The 14,234-nt window shown below is 46.3% G+C and overlaps 5 protein-coding genes across 5 annotated transcripts; 2 read left to right on the top strand and 3 right to left on the bottom strand.

Moving 5' to 3' along the window:
• Positions 1-25: 25 nt before the first annotated feature.
• On the top strand, positions 26-1,880 carry TSTA_079500 (uncharacterized protein; the record flags this gene model as incomplete). Its single annotated transcript, XM_002341941.1, has 6 exons — positions 26-262; positions 389-569; positions 701-1,169; positions 1,205-1,325; positions 1,639-1,703; positions 1,733-1,880. 6 exons carry the CDS (start codon positions 26-28, stop codon positions 1,878-1,880), a joined length of 1,221 nt encoding a protein of 406 aa, XP_002341982.1.
• On the bottom strand, positions 1,844-2,758 carry TSTA_079490 (uncharacterized protein). Its single transcript, XM_002341940.1, has 3 exons — positions 2,454-2,758; positions 2,223-2,380; positions 1,844-2,161 (listed from the first exon to the last, which is right to left on the bottom strand). Exons 1-3 carry the CDS (start codon positions 2,687-2,689, stop codon positions 1,941-1,943), a joined length of 615 nt encoding a protein of 204 aa, XP_002341981.1. The 5' UTR covers positions 2,690-2,758; the 3' UTR covers positions 1,844-1,940.
• A 3,237-nt stretch (positions 2,759-5,995) lies between these two features.
• On the top strand, positions 5,996-7,149 carry TSTA_079480 (collagen alpha chain, putative; the record flags this gene model as incomplete). Its single annotated transcript, XM_002341939.1, has 2 exons — positions 5,996-6,656; positions 6,730-7,149. 2 exons carry the CDS (start codon positions 5,996-5,998, stop codon positions 7,077-7,079), a joined length of 1,011 nt encoding a protein of 336 aa, XP_002341980.1. The 3' UTR covers positions 7,080-7,149.
• A 992-nt stretch (positions 7,150-8,141) lies between these two features.
• TSTA_079470 (heat-stable 19 kDa antigen precursor, putative) lies at positions 8,142-8,707 on the bottom strand (the record flags this gene model as incomplete). The annotated part of the gene is made up of 2 exons (XM_002341938.1): positions 8,142-8,225; positions 8,252-8,707. The coding sequence occupies 2 exons, from the start codon at positions 8,705-8,707 to the stop codon at positions 8,142-8,144; spliced, it is 540 nt and encodes a 179-aa protein (XP_002341979.1).
• A 973-nt stretch (positions 8,708-9,680) lies between these two features.
• Positions 9,681-12,575, bottom strand: TSTA_079460 (DUF221 domain protein, putative; the record flags this gene model as incomplete). Its single annotated transcript, XM_002341937.1, has 5 exons — positions 12,478-12,575; positions 12,191-12,423; positions 11,834-12,126; positions 10,859-11,767; positions 9,681-10,795 (listed from the first exon to the last, which is right to left on the bottom strand). Exons 1-5 carry the CDS (start codon positions 12,523-12,525, stop codon positions 9,681-9,683), a joined length of 2,598 nt encoding a protein of 865 aa, XP_002341978.1. The 5' UTR covers positions 12,526-12,575.
• Between the last annotated feature and the right edge of the window lie 1,659 nt (positions 12,576-14,234).

Here is a 14,234-nt window from a genome sequence, read left to right as displayed (position 1 = left end):
TTTCACTGAAAAAGTGATGTTGAAAATGGCATTAGTAATCCACTGGAGAAATAATCTCAGCCTGCACGGAACTCCGTTGTCACCTCGACTTACTTCGGCACAGCAGAGGATTCGCCCATACATTGCACTTCACAATGCACAATTGATTACTACTCAGAGTATTATCGATAATACATTTGTTCCTTATTCAAGCATCAATGACGCAGCATCTCACCGGCGCGGACGAAGGGGCCAGCAAGATGGATGTATTAGAGCCGCCAAAGTCAGAAGCTCTCTCATGTCTTATTTGCGCAAAAATATTTACAAATAGTGAGTGTGCTTTTTTTTATGATCGTATCAAAATTCTACGTCTCGTATAATTTCATTCAAAATGCTAATACGTGTATAGAGAAGTCTCTGGTTCGACACACTTCATACTGTCGAAAGTCCATCGGACGCGAGCGCTCTAGAAAGCGAGCATGTCAAGCTTGTACTAAAGCAAAAGCACGTTGCGATGCTGCTCTTCCGCATTGTTCTCGGTGCTCTATGCGTGGTCTTACATGTGATTATGCCGCTGGCTCTCATACTCGGTATCAATTGCAATCAAGGAAGACACAAACTAGTTTCCTGAAATCTAATGATGCTCTGGAATCCGCCAAACAAGTCACTGACTCGGGGATCGTTAAATACAACGATTACTACAATTATGAGTCCTATCCAGTCAATCTTCACAGAACTTCTTTCGATAGAGCGACACATGACCAAAGAGACCGGACGGCTGTTGAAAACTCTGGGTCTTTTGATGGGCCTGATTCCGTCTCCCAAGATCTCCTCTATTCAGCAACACTGTTCCCAGGGCCTTTGAAGCTATTCGTTCCGGAAAACATTAGCAACAAAAAGTCACCACTGATACAGCGTTATCTTCTGTGCACTCTCCGCTCGTACCCCGTTATGATGCTTCGCGGCCAGAATCCTCCCTTTATTCACCCCCATTTGCTTTTTGAAGACTCTGGGGACTTGAGATGCAGACAGAGAATCAAGACAGGGCCACTGGCTGTTTGCAATGAACTTCTGCAAATGTTCACTATGAAGAATAGAGACAATGTTCTCCAGATTTGGCGAGCGATAAGAATGGAGCAAGAGAGATTATTGATGGGGGTTTGTTGCACCATCTTTGGCAAAGAGATGTCGTACGGGAAATGCTAATCATTAACCAGTATCATAGCTATGACCTTAATCAAACCCTTGCTGCTCTTCAGGCCATAGCCATATATTTCATTCTCCGTATCTTTGAAAAGAATGAAAATGCAACCAACTTTGATGTTCCACTGGTGCAAACAATGCTGGTAGGTACCCCGATTATGGTATACGTTAAGGCACAATTCACTTAAGGGCTAACTTTGTGACAGGAGCTTGCAGTTCATCTGACTAGACTCGAGAAAAGTTATCCTCCACCTCACATTTTTGACTGGCATGACTGGATTCTAATGGAGTCAAAGTTCCGGTGAGAAATCCTGCCTAATGTTGCCAATCATTTACCTTATCTTCTCATTATTACTAATTATTCTGTAAACAGCACGTCTCTATTCTTATGCCTTATGCCATTGTTTTTCGATATACACCCAGCTATTGTGCTATTCCATAATTGTACCGGGGAAGCACTTCTCAACAGTCGCCTGCCGAGCGGACGAAATCTATGGCAAGCAGACTCGAAATCAGAATGGGTGAGGGAATATGAGCTGCAATGTCACAGAGTCATGCCTCACTACCCAACCTCAAAATTGACATACGCAAATCTTCTGGAGTATAATCTCAAAAACGACGGCAGTCTTGATTTTTGGCTATCGGACATTGATGAGTTTGGGAATTTCGTCATGGCCGCAGCGAGTGTACAGGAATGATCACGACGTCAGAGATGAATATACTTGTTCATGTATCACCAAGAATCAATGCACTTGTGCTCACTCCAGGATCATGGCATATACCAGAATTCCTTCACCACCATCTTGTAACTCGCCGTCCGGAGAAGCCTTTCCTTCTCCCATACGCATAGTTGCAACAGTCCGGAAACCAAAATGCTCATAGACCTGCTTGCTATGTTCGCTAACAGCTTCGAGCCAGATGGTCGCACCCTCCTCTCGGGCGCGGGCGATGTAAGGCTCAAAAAGAGCACGTATGACACCTGCAAAAGTCAGTTAGCTTGTTTTCGGTTGGTTTGCGATTTCCGGACGGTCACTCCGAACCTGGTTCCTTTCTTTCGGGATGTCTTGCGATCATATTTAAATACCAGTACTTCTTGCCATTCAAGAATTCTTTCTTGGCTCTGGCCGCCATTGCTCTGAACTGACGGATTTTCTCGTCATCTTCCGAGCTCGCAGGTAGTTCAGCACCGGGAGGAAACCTGGCTCACTCATAAGATCAGTAGCATTTCAGGGAGGTAGACTTTTTGCCAAAGAAAATAAGACGAGACATACCATATCGCAGCGGCCGCGAAATTATCGGATTCAACCAATTCTCCACCCATTGATTGTTTGTAGGTCGTCCATTCAACCATTTTCGGACCAAGGATGTCTAGTGGAATGCTAGACACTGGCCATGTTGAATCGCGATCTCGTAGCACGAATACAGTAGGTGGGCTATCTCGAAAAGCCAATGTAAAGAGATTGGAGACGGCGCGAATGTCGTTTGTGACGCTAATTCGAGGGGGCATTCTGGGACGTATACCGAAGCGAATGATGAATACGAGTTGAATGGAGATGTTTTCAGAGTTGATCTGGATGATCAAAGAGTATGAAAGTAAAGATCGGATGCAAGTCCTTAGGCGCAAGTAATTAGTACTTTTTGGGACTCCGCTTCCATCTTTCCTCTCATACATAAATAGTTCTGAGGCAATGAGTCATAGCAAAATACACCGTCTTCATGCATCAGCAGGGATCATCAATCCTGTATAGTAAATGAGGATACATTATTTCGAAAATATCTACTGCAACGTCTCAGTATCTTATTGTTGAGCATTAACCCTAGTATGAGTTCTGTATAGTACCCACGGAGACAAATGGGGGCCACCTACATTTGTATCGTCTGAATTGCAGTCGGGTACTACGTATTTCAAATTGCCGCTGGATCTATCAAACTATCCCGGTTTCTTTGAATCACAGCCCTGAGACTGAATCATGTGGTATGACACGTCCGATTTGCCTACAGAACGATCATTCGCAGCCCAAATCTTTGTTCACAATGTAACTGCTCAATCAAAAGGGCATTCAGCTGCATTCAGACGATTGACTACAAATGCCGGTGTCGGGAATCCTTCCCATGACGAAGTATCTTTTCTCGATTCTATGAAAGATACAAGCCTGCTGCATGACGACGAGAAACCTCATCCAAGGACATCTATGCATCCACTCTGTTGACATGAATTTTCGCCCTCACTGGTAAACCGACTCATAATTTGCGCTGTTACATAATGCTATCTATCGCATCGGCGAATAGCGAATGCCCTGGTTCTAAGGCATCAAAGGACCCAAGACCGGATTTTCATCCACGGAGTGGCCCTCTGAATGAAAACTGCATCTTCGTACATTCCAACGAAGTCCATTTGATCCCAACGCCGAATCAGATATGCCGACAAAAGTTTGAAGTGACTGCTCAGGATACCCTCGACGCATTTCCAGCAAAGCGTCTAATAGATGACCTTATACTTTTTTCCTCCAAAATAGGCATCATCTTTGGGCGTATACCAAATTCACTCTCCGATGAAGGGGTCACAAAATGGCTAAATGCGTTTATTGAATACATTAGTAGCGATGAACAAGCTGCATGGTGGCATACGGATCACTCTAGTCCGTGGACCTGTTTTGTCTCTGTACCGATGAATTTAAAGCGGACAAAATGGATATATTCAAACACACGGGGTGACCAATCGAGGCCACTGAGAATCTTAGGCATGTTGGACACATGCAGAGGAAAATTCATGGACCTTACGGTTATCCGGCTGGAAGTATCCAGAAAGCCGCGTGGGTGAAATCAAGGGGAAATGCTATACTCCCCGACAAAAGAAACGACGTAGGGATGCACGAAAGTTTGGAGATGAAGAGCAGTGGGAGAACTCCAAGCCAACCAGAATCAGTTTCGTCTGGAATCCAGAAGACCACCAATCAAGGGAGGTGACGCTCAGAGATGAAGAGTGGCCGGAAGGGTTCTTGCTGGAGCGAGTCGGGATGGGCCTGATATAGCCCATGAGCCGTGTACGTTCTCTAGCGGAATACTCTAGTCCACCTCTAGGCGAGTAATTAATTAATTAGTATTCCCGAAATTCCCATATTAGAGCCCGGTTCGTATCACCGCGTAGCTGGCGAGAGATCGCCATTTCCATCGATTTCATGCTGTCATGCTCAGAGCAAAGTAGAGCTAGCTGTCAAATAGACTCTGATAATGGCTCCGCAAACAGAAATCCCCATTTTACATGGAATTCTTTACCTATGATCCAAGCATTTGGATCCCAGGGCGCGCCGCCAGGCTTGATCTGGAAACTACTCATGCAAAACAGATCGCGCAAAAAATCCTCTTCTTCCACAAGGCTGATGGCATTGATCAAATTGTCACGCATTCCGGGGAAAGGAAAGCGATCAATCCACGTAGGATGGATAGTAATCAGCTGTAGTGGTGTTGGATGTAGTGTGCTAGGGATGCTTGGATCTACAGGTCGTGATTTGGCCGGATAAGCGGTTGAGCAAGCAAGTCCCATCATGGAGCCGTTCAGATAAAGAGCCGTCCAAACGGACATAGGCAACTCTATCTCTACAGGGTTTCCCTTGGTCGGTTGAACCGGGATCCACGAAGAAATAGATGAGTTGGAACCAAGAGAACTTTCTGCTCTCAATGTCGCACTGCTAGTAGCTGATGGCGATGCGATAGAGATGTCTGTACTATCCGGACATATCATCATGCTCAGATGACCGCGTTTACTTGGGCAGCCGCTTTCCTGCTTTGACATTAATTTACATCCGCAAAATTGCTGCGACGGAGCTCCTTACGTCTGGCACGCTGTGCTAGTCGATCTTGGATCCGTTTGCGCTGTCGGCGATCTTGCACAATGTACCAATTGTCTGCTTCGTCATTATCGGTGGCACGCATTATTGACGGTGTCGTCTAGGACTCGCCCAAAGAGATGTGTGGGAATGATTGAGCGAAGTCAGGATGAACACGAGGAAAGTCGCCATTAGTCAGCCATTTATTACAAATCGTTGACTGCACCGGAACGGCTTATTGAATATCCGAGTTCCCGCCTGATCCATCAGGCACCAATAGAAACCTAGACTCAACTCGTATCATGAGAACACCCTTTACTAGGGAGTATATCTTTCAGTCCTCATAGATTTTGCGCATTTCTGCACCGAAGCAAAAAGCCACCACACGAGGCAGTACGAATATCCATCGCGATTTGCGACAAATATTGATGATTCGATGAAACATACTCCGTACTGATATGGATAATTGGCAATGATTCGAAAGTGGAACCAGCCCCTCCATTAGCCTGAACAGTGGCTTAAATACCAGGGGTCACGGAAGACACCGGCGGAACAGTTGGATGGTCAGAGGGCTAGGGACTTGGGCTTAGGCGCTGGTCAGTCAGTCAAATCACAAGCCGGCTGTCGAACGTGTGTCTAAATTAGTCAAATGATTGTTTTAGACAAGCTCAAGGATGTCGGGTGGATAAGGAAATAAGCAACGCTGACGACGAAAGTAACCTAGTATGCAGGTACTAAGCAAGTCATTATATTGCTGGCGTTAGTTGATTGATAGTGAATAAGTCATACCCCGCGCTCCCCTTGTCGCCGAATTCTTCTGCCTTTCTATCACTCCCATCGCTGACTATTCCGTACACCGGATTACTGTCCTGCTTCGGTGCTACGTCTAACTTTGCAATATTCATTTGGAACCAGAACATCAAGACAGAACACAGGCGGTTCAGTCTGGGAGTGCGCGGGAGACAAGAAAAAGGAGTTGAATAGTCATGTCGTACCAATACTCTCACCAAGATCACGGCCATCCGCCTCTACCACCCGACTGGAGAGCTCAATGGGTTCCGGAAGAGAATCAGTACATATTCATTAATGAGCGCACCGGTCAGAGGTCATGGCACCATCCTGAAGTACCTCCCGGAAACCATGGGTCTGGAACTAGAGATATTGGGGGACCTCCTGGGCCCGGAAACTACGGTGGTCCTCCTCCCCCGGGTCCTGGTTATGGTGGTCCTCCACCTCCAAGTGGCCGTGGTTATGGCGGTGGCCCCCCTCCTCCAGGCTCCGGCTATGGCAGTCCTCCACCTCCAGGCGGACGTGGCTATGGTGGCCCTCCACCCCTGGGTGGCCGTGGTTATGGTGGTCCTCCTCCCCCAGGCCCTGGCTACGGTGGTCCACCTCCTCCGGTTGGCCGTGGTTATAGTGGTCCTCCTCCTCCAGGCCCTAGCTATGGCAGTCCTTCTCCAGGTGGTCGAGGTTATGGCAGCCCGCCTCCTTCTCAAGGCTACGGCACTCCGCCTCCTCACGGATACGGTAGTCCAGCACCAGCACCAGCACCAGCACAGCAAAAGAGCCACGGCTTAGCGCTAGGTATTGGTGGAGGCGTTCTCGGTGCAGCTGTAGGTGCTTGGGCAATGCACGAGCATGATAAACGTAAGTCCACTTACCTCCATAGTTCGAAACCATACAGATGAGCTGTACCTCTGATCGCCGTACAATATCGTAGATAAGGAAGAGGAGAAAGAAGAAGAATGGCGAGAAGAAGAGAAACGTCTGCAAGAACGCGAACACGCGCGAGAACGCGAGCAGGAGCGTGAAATTGAAGCTCAACGTGAAGAATTATACGAAGAGCAGCGCGAAATTCAACGGGAACGCGATGAGCGTTATGAAGCGGAAGCTCTCTATGAAAATGAACGGCGTTATGATGATGAGCGACGCTTTGAAGAGGAACGATACGAGGATGAGAGGCGCTATGATGACGAGAGACGTTACGAGGACGAGCGCCGATTCATTGAAGACGAGCAAATCATCGACGATGAACGACGTTATGAGGATCGATATGATGATCGGTGGTAATTCAACTGCGTGATCTAAAGTTTACTGTTCTCTTACATTTTTCGCGGGATGATAGTATGTTAGGAGATCGTCATCAATTGATTCATTAGTGTTGCATTCTATTCAATCTATTTCGACTCTTCTCAAGCTAGTCAATCCAGCATGAGTAAAATGAATGTTCTTAGGTATGGGTGGACAGCTCCAAGTCGAGGGCCGCGAACTCCTGTACGGTATCACCTTTATCATATTCCCCCAAATTCGAGGATACATTATCAATGGTAACAACTTCTTCGACTGGCCTGCTTAGGAGATATGTCGAAGACCAGTTCAGGATAACAGCGTCTCTCTCCTTGAAGTTGTAGATGGGCGATTGTCAAATCATCAGATTGACACCATGCATACAAGCGTGAAGGATCCTTGCATGCTGAGGGCCAACACATGAGACAATGAGAACCTAGTCAGAAAGTGGACGTATTAGTGGCCTGGGTTTCAGAATTGAGAGTCACCATCAAGGGATGTATCTTTTCATTCTCGAAAAGAAGTTTTGACACCTTCTCTTCGTCTTATCATGTACCTCAGCTTCATCATCGTCGTCATCTTCTTCAGCTTTCTGGAAGGCTCGATTCCTCATCGCTGTTAGTATCACTGCCAGTTCATCTCTCATGATTGACCTGTCGTGGGCTATTTTTTTTTTTTGGCAAGACAAAATCAAACCGTCAGAATAAGGGGCCCCATCCTGCTTCTCTTCATATTCAAAAATATCCGCTCGCCAGCCAGGACCATTGAAACTCCCCCGGCATATACGCCACCGGGGAAACTGTTGAAGAACTTGAGTAAGAATGGGCATAACGATCTCTTACTATGCAGAGGTATCTCGTAAGCGGCGTATGACCGAACTAAGCAGGCATTTTGATTCAAGAGATTTGATTTTAGAGTGTACCTGGATACTGGGGCCTCGATGGATACATGGATGTAACAGATATAACTCGGTTCCAAGGTTACTATAGCTTCATTACCTAACTAGCTAGATAGACTGTAAGTAGTAGCCATGATTAATCCCAGCCAAGATCAACAAGATCATTATCACACATGACCAGCTTCGAACAATTTTCTTGATCCTTTGCCTCTGTGTGGGCAACCATTAAGATTCATCAAGTAACGCAATGACTAGAATCAACTGCATCATAAGACACAGAGATGTGGCCCAAAGATACAGCCTGACCGCCAGTCAATCGATCCAATGTCGCCTGACTCACGACAAATCCATTGGTTGAGGCATCAACACCCATAACATACAGGGAGACACCGTTGTAGGTAATGTTGTAGCAGGCTCCGCAATTAGGGCTTCCCCAACCCGTGATAGTAAGAGCTGCTCCGACGTAAGGGAAATTTGGTACTTGGCCCAATGTGTTGTAGCCTTTACCCTCGAGGCCATTGGGGCCGTCGGAACATGCCACACTGCTGATAGGGAATGAGGAGTTGTCGTATGTTGTGTCGTAAAGCACAGTTACTTGAGTTGCAGCCAAGGGCGCTGCAGTGGGTGTTGATTGAGCAGGTGTTGTGGATGCAACACTTTCCGGTGTATCGACAGGAGCTGCATTGGCAGTGAATGCCAGGAGTGCAGCTACAACAACAGCAAATTTCTTCATATTGATCGCTCTTGGGTATACAGGACCGCAGTTGGGGCTTGTAAATGACCGAGAATGTGTAGACAGAACGCAAATGGAATGGCACTTCTAAATGGGGGTTGAGACGGGAATAAGAGTAAAGAAGTGTAAAAAATGATGAAGGAAACAGATCTGACTCTGAGGAGACCCAGAGAACGAGGATAGAACATGGAAGCTCCGTTTAAATAGCTTTCAAGGCAGTTTCTGCTGATTTCCAAAATCTCTGTAACTGTGGAGAGGCCAAGTATGCATAGACTTACGTTGCACATACTGGATCTGTACCTGAACTTCGCCATAACTGGGATGGATATCACTAAACGCGGAGTGTATGATCTGTACCTATGCAGTATATCCATATCCTCCGGAATTTTCGGCTGATTCATTATATTTTAAGAATTGGATTTGGGGTGTTTTTCCCCCTAATATTGGGACTTTACAAGCAGTGCTTTGTTCATTCCAGCTATCAATTTGTCGATCTTCACATTACTCCATTATAAGATGACATGGCATGAAACAAGACCATATATATAAATAAAAGAAACGCTTCCCGACGTCTAATGATGTAGACAATACCCACATATCCTGTTAATGTCTCATATGTAAATGCAGGCGGAAATAGAATCTGTTGGAAGAAACAGCTATGTCTTGGCCTGAAGTGTTGTGTGACCGTAACATCATAAATGCATAGATGTTCGTTTAGGACTTCAATCATTTGTTGGACGTCATCTTGTCTCACAAGATACCCAAGAAAGGGACTTTACCTTGGGGATATCTGATTGAACACAGAGCATTATTTGGTGACTCAATATTAATAAATAGATCACTTTGGACGATGTAAAGAGCATTAGTCATATTTCGATGGTGAAATAGGGGTATCAGAAATTGCTTCATTATCTCATATCATCTCAATTATCGCTCATTAACAAAGACATGATTCCCGAATCAAAGAGTTAAACTAATATAGCACTCTTCTCTGCCACATGTGCAAATCTTCGTCGTCTTTATTCCACCGAATCTTATTCTTGGCGTCGAGATGTGCGCCTTGGTCGGATATGGGAATGATGGTACTTGTATGTCGAATTTCCTCCTGACTAAGCCCACCCGGATCTCGAGGAATCCACAGCTGAGGTGTTTTAGCGGTGATACAAGGCTCGTAGTAGGCGTCCGCTAGTTCCTGGGCTGAATATTTGATCTGAATGTCATCCCTCCGAACTTTGCGCCGAAGGTCTGCATAGTCTCTGTAGAGATTGGGGTGGAACCACTTCCAGATTCGGCCGTGACGAGTTACTGCATGCTGATAGGCTTCTCTTGCTTCCCTATTCATTTGAATCTCTTCCTCCTCGGTATCTAGAGACCGCGGGAGGAAGTTCATAAGTGGGCTCAACATATCATTAAGAGAAATGTGAGCGAGAATTGTAAGGATTGTGTAGAATGCCATAATTATCAGCGGTCCGATTGCTGCTTTGATAGAGAAGAGTCCAATCATGCAGATTTCCGCGAGATAAATACCAGTAAGCAAATGCTGCAGGGCACGTGGATATATCAGACCCTTGGTGTCAATGTCAAGGTCGTATACAAACAGAAGATTGTAGCGGTAGGCTTGATAAACGAGAAAGAGCCCAATGAAGGCAAAAGCCAAAATGAGAGGCGCAATGCAGGAGTATGTCAGTGCAATGACACCCATGTTGGTAAATACGGGAAGAATGCTGCCCCAGCTGAGTCCGGTCAACTGCGTCCAGCGATTAAATAAGCGCCTTGGAGTTGTTGCAAAAAAGACGGATAGAATCTTGAAAATAACTGCGCTCATAATTTGAACAACGGCTCCTGAGCTCATCGATAAGCCTTGCAGTAGAAAGTAGGAAATATAAAAGTTGGACGCCTTGGGAAGGTTCTGTGCCAACAGATCTTTTGCCGATAATGGATTCTTGATGATCTGGCTGACAGCTGCTGAAGCCGCTGACGTGATTGTGGTCACCAAAAACACTTGAACAACTTGGAAACAGAAGTGTGCGGACTGTGTAAATAACTCTACACGCGATAGAGAAGGCAGACCAGCTTTCCTTGCGCAAACTTCAGTTAAGACATGATTAGCATCAGACCAAGACTACAGAAAGGTAAAGGGCGATCACTTACGTCGACAAATAGGGGGAACTAGCGACATGAGCAAGATCAAAGCGGCAGATGGTAACAACCCTGTTATAACACCTTCGATGAATCCAGGAAGATGGGCTAACCATCCTAGGAATGGGATCAAATTCGCAAGATAAGTGACATTCGAGATAGTACCAACAATCGCGGCGGGAATAGACCAGAAGATGATCAGAGCAGCAATCCCACCTTGCACCGCAAAAATACGAACAATTCTCTGCCACCAACTCAGGTTCAGAGAAGACCATATTACTTCACGGGGTGCTATTCCGGTATAACGAGGGGTCATATGCATAGGCTGGTGGTGGGATAGAGTTTGCAACGCAACTTGAGCATCTGACTGCGTTTGGAATTCCACAAACACCGCAGTGAGATATTTTGCGTCTCCATCACGGTGTTTTTGTTGCAGTTCTTCGACTTCCTTGATAGCTACAGCCAGGCGGGAACGATAATACTGAATACTATCAACCTTCTTCCCGAAAAAATTAGCGCGATGCATGGGCCGTTTGATCTTTGAGTCAGTCAGAGGATCTGCCAGCTCGCAATCATCGCATACATTAAAACCGCTTTTCTTTCTGACGGCTTCTGCCTTTAGTCGAGCAGCATTGGCCCCGCGAATGAGGTTGATCTCTGCTCTTTCGAGGCGGTAAGCTAGTTTGTCCCTTTCATCAACCTTCTTGTTGAGCTCCTTGCAATCCGAGGTAATCCAAATACGGCGAATGCTGTCGCCAAAGACTTGGCGCAGCTTCTTCTCACTTTTATATGACTCGGGTACCGACATGAACAGTACCGTCCGGGACGAAATACGGTTTACATATGCTGGTGAATTGAGATAGGTTTGCCGCAGGTTGGCGTAAAATAGACTCTCGCGGGTGACCACGAAGAATACGTATGCTGGAGTTCAGTTAGCGTAGGATTCGTACATAGCCCGGGGTAACGGTGGCTCTTTGGTATACATACTGAAATAGATCATTCCCATCACTGCATGTGCATAGTACTTTGTCGGATTTGTCACATTACTAAAGCTGAATTGGTCCATTTGGGTGTTCCCAGCGCCTCCGGTAGCATGAACAGGTAGCAGCACAGGCCAGAGGATTATGATACCGGCGAACGATATGATACAAAGATTCCGCAAGAAGCGCAAAAACAAATATCCGTCAAGAGAGGAATGATGTAACACATGTGAATCGGAGATCTGAAAGAAAGCGCCGAACCAGTTGATGAATCCACGGGGTAACTCCGGACTCCGTTCACTTCCCCATACTTAGATTAAAAGACCGAATTACTTAGTATTTTCATTGATTAAGAGGGACTTACTGGTGATGGAGATTTGGGAGATGGGACCGAGGTGAGTACCACCGTTGCTGATTACGGCGACAGATGAGGAACAGGCCAAACCAGAAGCCAGCAATTACCAGCGCAGGGAGTAGAGTGGACACCAGGGCAGAATTCGACGTTGAGCCACCACCTGTCAAACCCTCGACAACTTCTCCTGACGTTGAGCTCGCATTACCACGAGAGGAACCGATATTAGGGTCATGATTAGGGTCCTATGAAATGGTCATCAGTAGATAGTTGAAGTAGTATGGATTAATGGTACATACTGCGATATTGTCACGTCTGATCACATAGTCGAACACTAGGCTAGCCATGGTGGGCAGCGGACCTTAGGCTGTCTCCGTATTCGACAAGGACTAGTTAATGCTTGTTCCGAACGCATGGCTACTGTCACCGACCGAAGGTGTCGGTAGAGGAGCAGTGAGACTATTTAAAGTCTCATCTGTCCTTGATCGATCCCCGTCTCGACCCATCACTCCGGGCTCCACGTTACGTACCGATCTCTCCATGGTCGGTACAATGTTAGTTTGGCGTACATCGAAATGGATCTGTCAGATCTGCCAGCCCTGTATCAAGCCAATCAGATGGGAAATGAGATATTAAGCTAAGCATCGGAATCCATAACCCCAAGCGCGATGTGTGATAGTGATGGTCCGTCCTCAAAAATGCGTCGTGGAAATCACCAACAAATCCCGTGACTCCACCCGGCACTTTCTTCTCTGGATTTTTCCTCCACACATTTTCTCCTCTGTACACACGGAATGTATCGGGTTCTGCAAAGGATGTCATTCAACAGGGCAGCAACTTAATTGGATTTGTGTGCGTCCCATTTGACTGGATCCATCATCTTGAAAATTGCTAAGGCTAGCCAGTGAGCGATCAGCATGAAAAGGGGCAACTCAATTTTAGCAAGCCAAAAGGTCAAATTCGAGACAAAGTGGAACCATCACAGATGCTGAGTCTACTACGTACTGGGCGAATGAACACAGCAACTACTTGAACTGAGCATTGGCCTCGCTGATCCGTGCTTAAACGAACTATTGGCGCACTAGGTACACGGCGTCGCACACTTATTCCTTGTTCATGCACTGTGCAAACACAGTCACCTCTTTATCTGTCGAGTTATCGCCGCTGAGATTAGACTGCGAAGGATACTACGTACTGAGGCTACAGCGACTTCAATTGAGCAGAAGTGATGATATTTGACAATATTCATTCTGCAGTTTAGTGGAGTATCATGTGAATCCATCTTTCTATAACGAAAGGATTATGATATCCTAATCCGATTGAGTGCCTACGAAGCCGCCGAACTTGCTGTCTTTGTGTGACGAGGCAGACTGTACTGTGTACAGAACCGGGTCTGGGAACTTGCAAATAGGGCTACGTCCTGCATAGGTGATCATACAGCTGGTTACGTAGGCATCGACCCCAGTATCTGCACGAGCTCCAACTTGACCTTGATTCATGGAGTATTTATCGAGTAATTAGCTCTGATAACTTATCCCTATTCGGTCGTATCTGCATATATCTTCACCACACACCCAGTAACATCGACATGAAGCACCTACGACATCAAAACCCGAGCAATCAGTAGTAGCTGCTTGACGACGTTCGTGATGCAAATATACGGCACATGTATTGAGGTATGCCCGACGCGTCGCGCGACTTTGATCCCAGTACATGCATGTTAATGACAGGAATTGGCTATACGGATCTCGATTCACGGTCATTTGGCTTCTTTCGAATAATGGCAACCCGATACTCACTCACTTCGCTTCCAGAAAATCAACTAGGTCCCAAGAAGATGCTGATCTATCAGTTTCGACCACATGTCATGCAGTCATTTCGCTTACGAAGCTACGCATATGCAAGGAGGCTGTCACCGATCACCAACAGTACGTGCCTGTCGTTCCACGTAGTCTACACCGCCTGCTCGTGGGTGTCTATGCAGTACTTTCGTTGGAAAGATGTCCTCGTTAGAAAGATGAGCTCTTGGAAGATTGCAGGGGGACCGAGAGACTAG

The sequence above is a fragment of the Talaromyces stipitatus genome, genomic scaffold, assembly GCF_000003125.1.
Source record: "Talaromyces stipitatus ATCC 10500 scf_1105507295523 genomic scaffold, whole genome shotgun sequence".
NCBI lineage: Eukaryota > Fungi > Ascomycota > Eurotiomycetes > Eurotiales > Trichocomaceae > Talaromyces > Talaromyces stipitatus.
This window is presented reverse-complemented; position numbering and strand designations above follow the sequence as displayed.

Excerpts from the sequence above, each read along its gene's own strand:
- TSTA_079490 (XM_002341940.1), bottom strand. The coding sequence starts at position 2,689 with ATGCCCCCTCGAATTAGCGTCACAAACGACATTCGCGCCGTCTCCAAT. Across the intron at positions 2,381-2,453 it reads TTCGCGGCCGCTGCGATATG|GTTTCCTCCCGGTGCTGAAC; the intron begins GTATGTCTCGTC and ends TGAGTGAGCCAG. Across the intron at positions 2,162-2,222 it reads TCCCGAAAGAAAGGAACCAG|GTGTCATACGTGCTCTTTTT; the intron begins GTTCGGAGTGAC and ends TGACTTTTGCAG.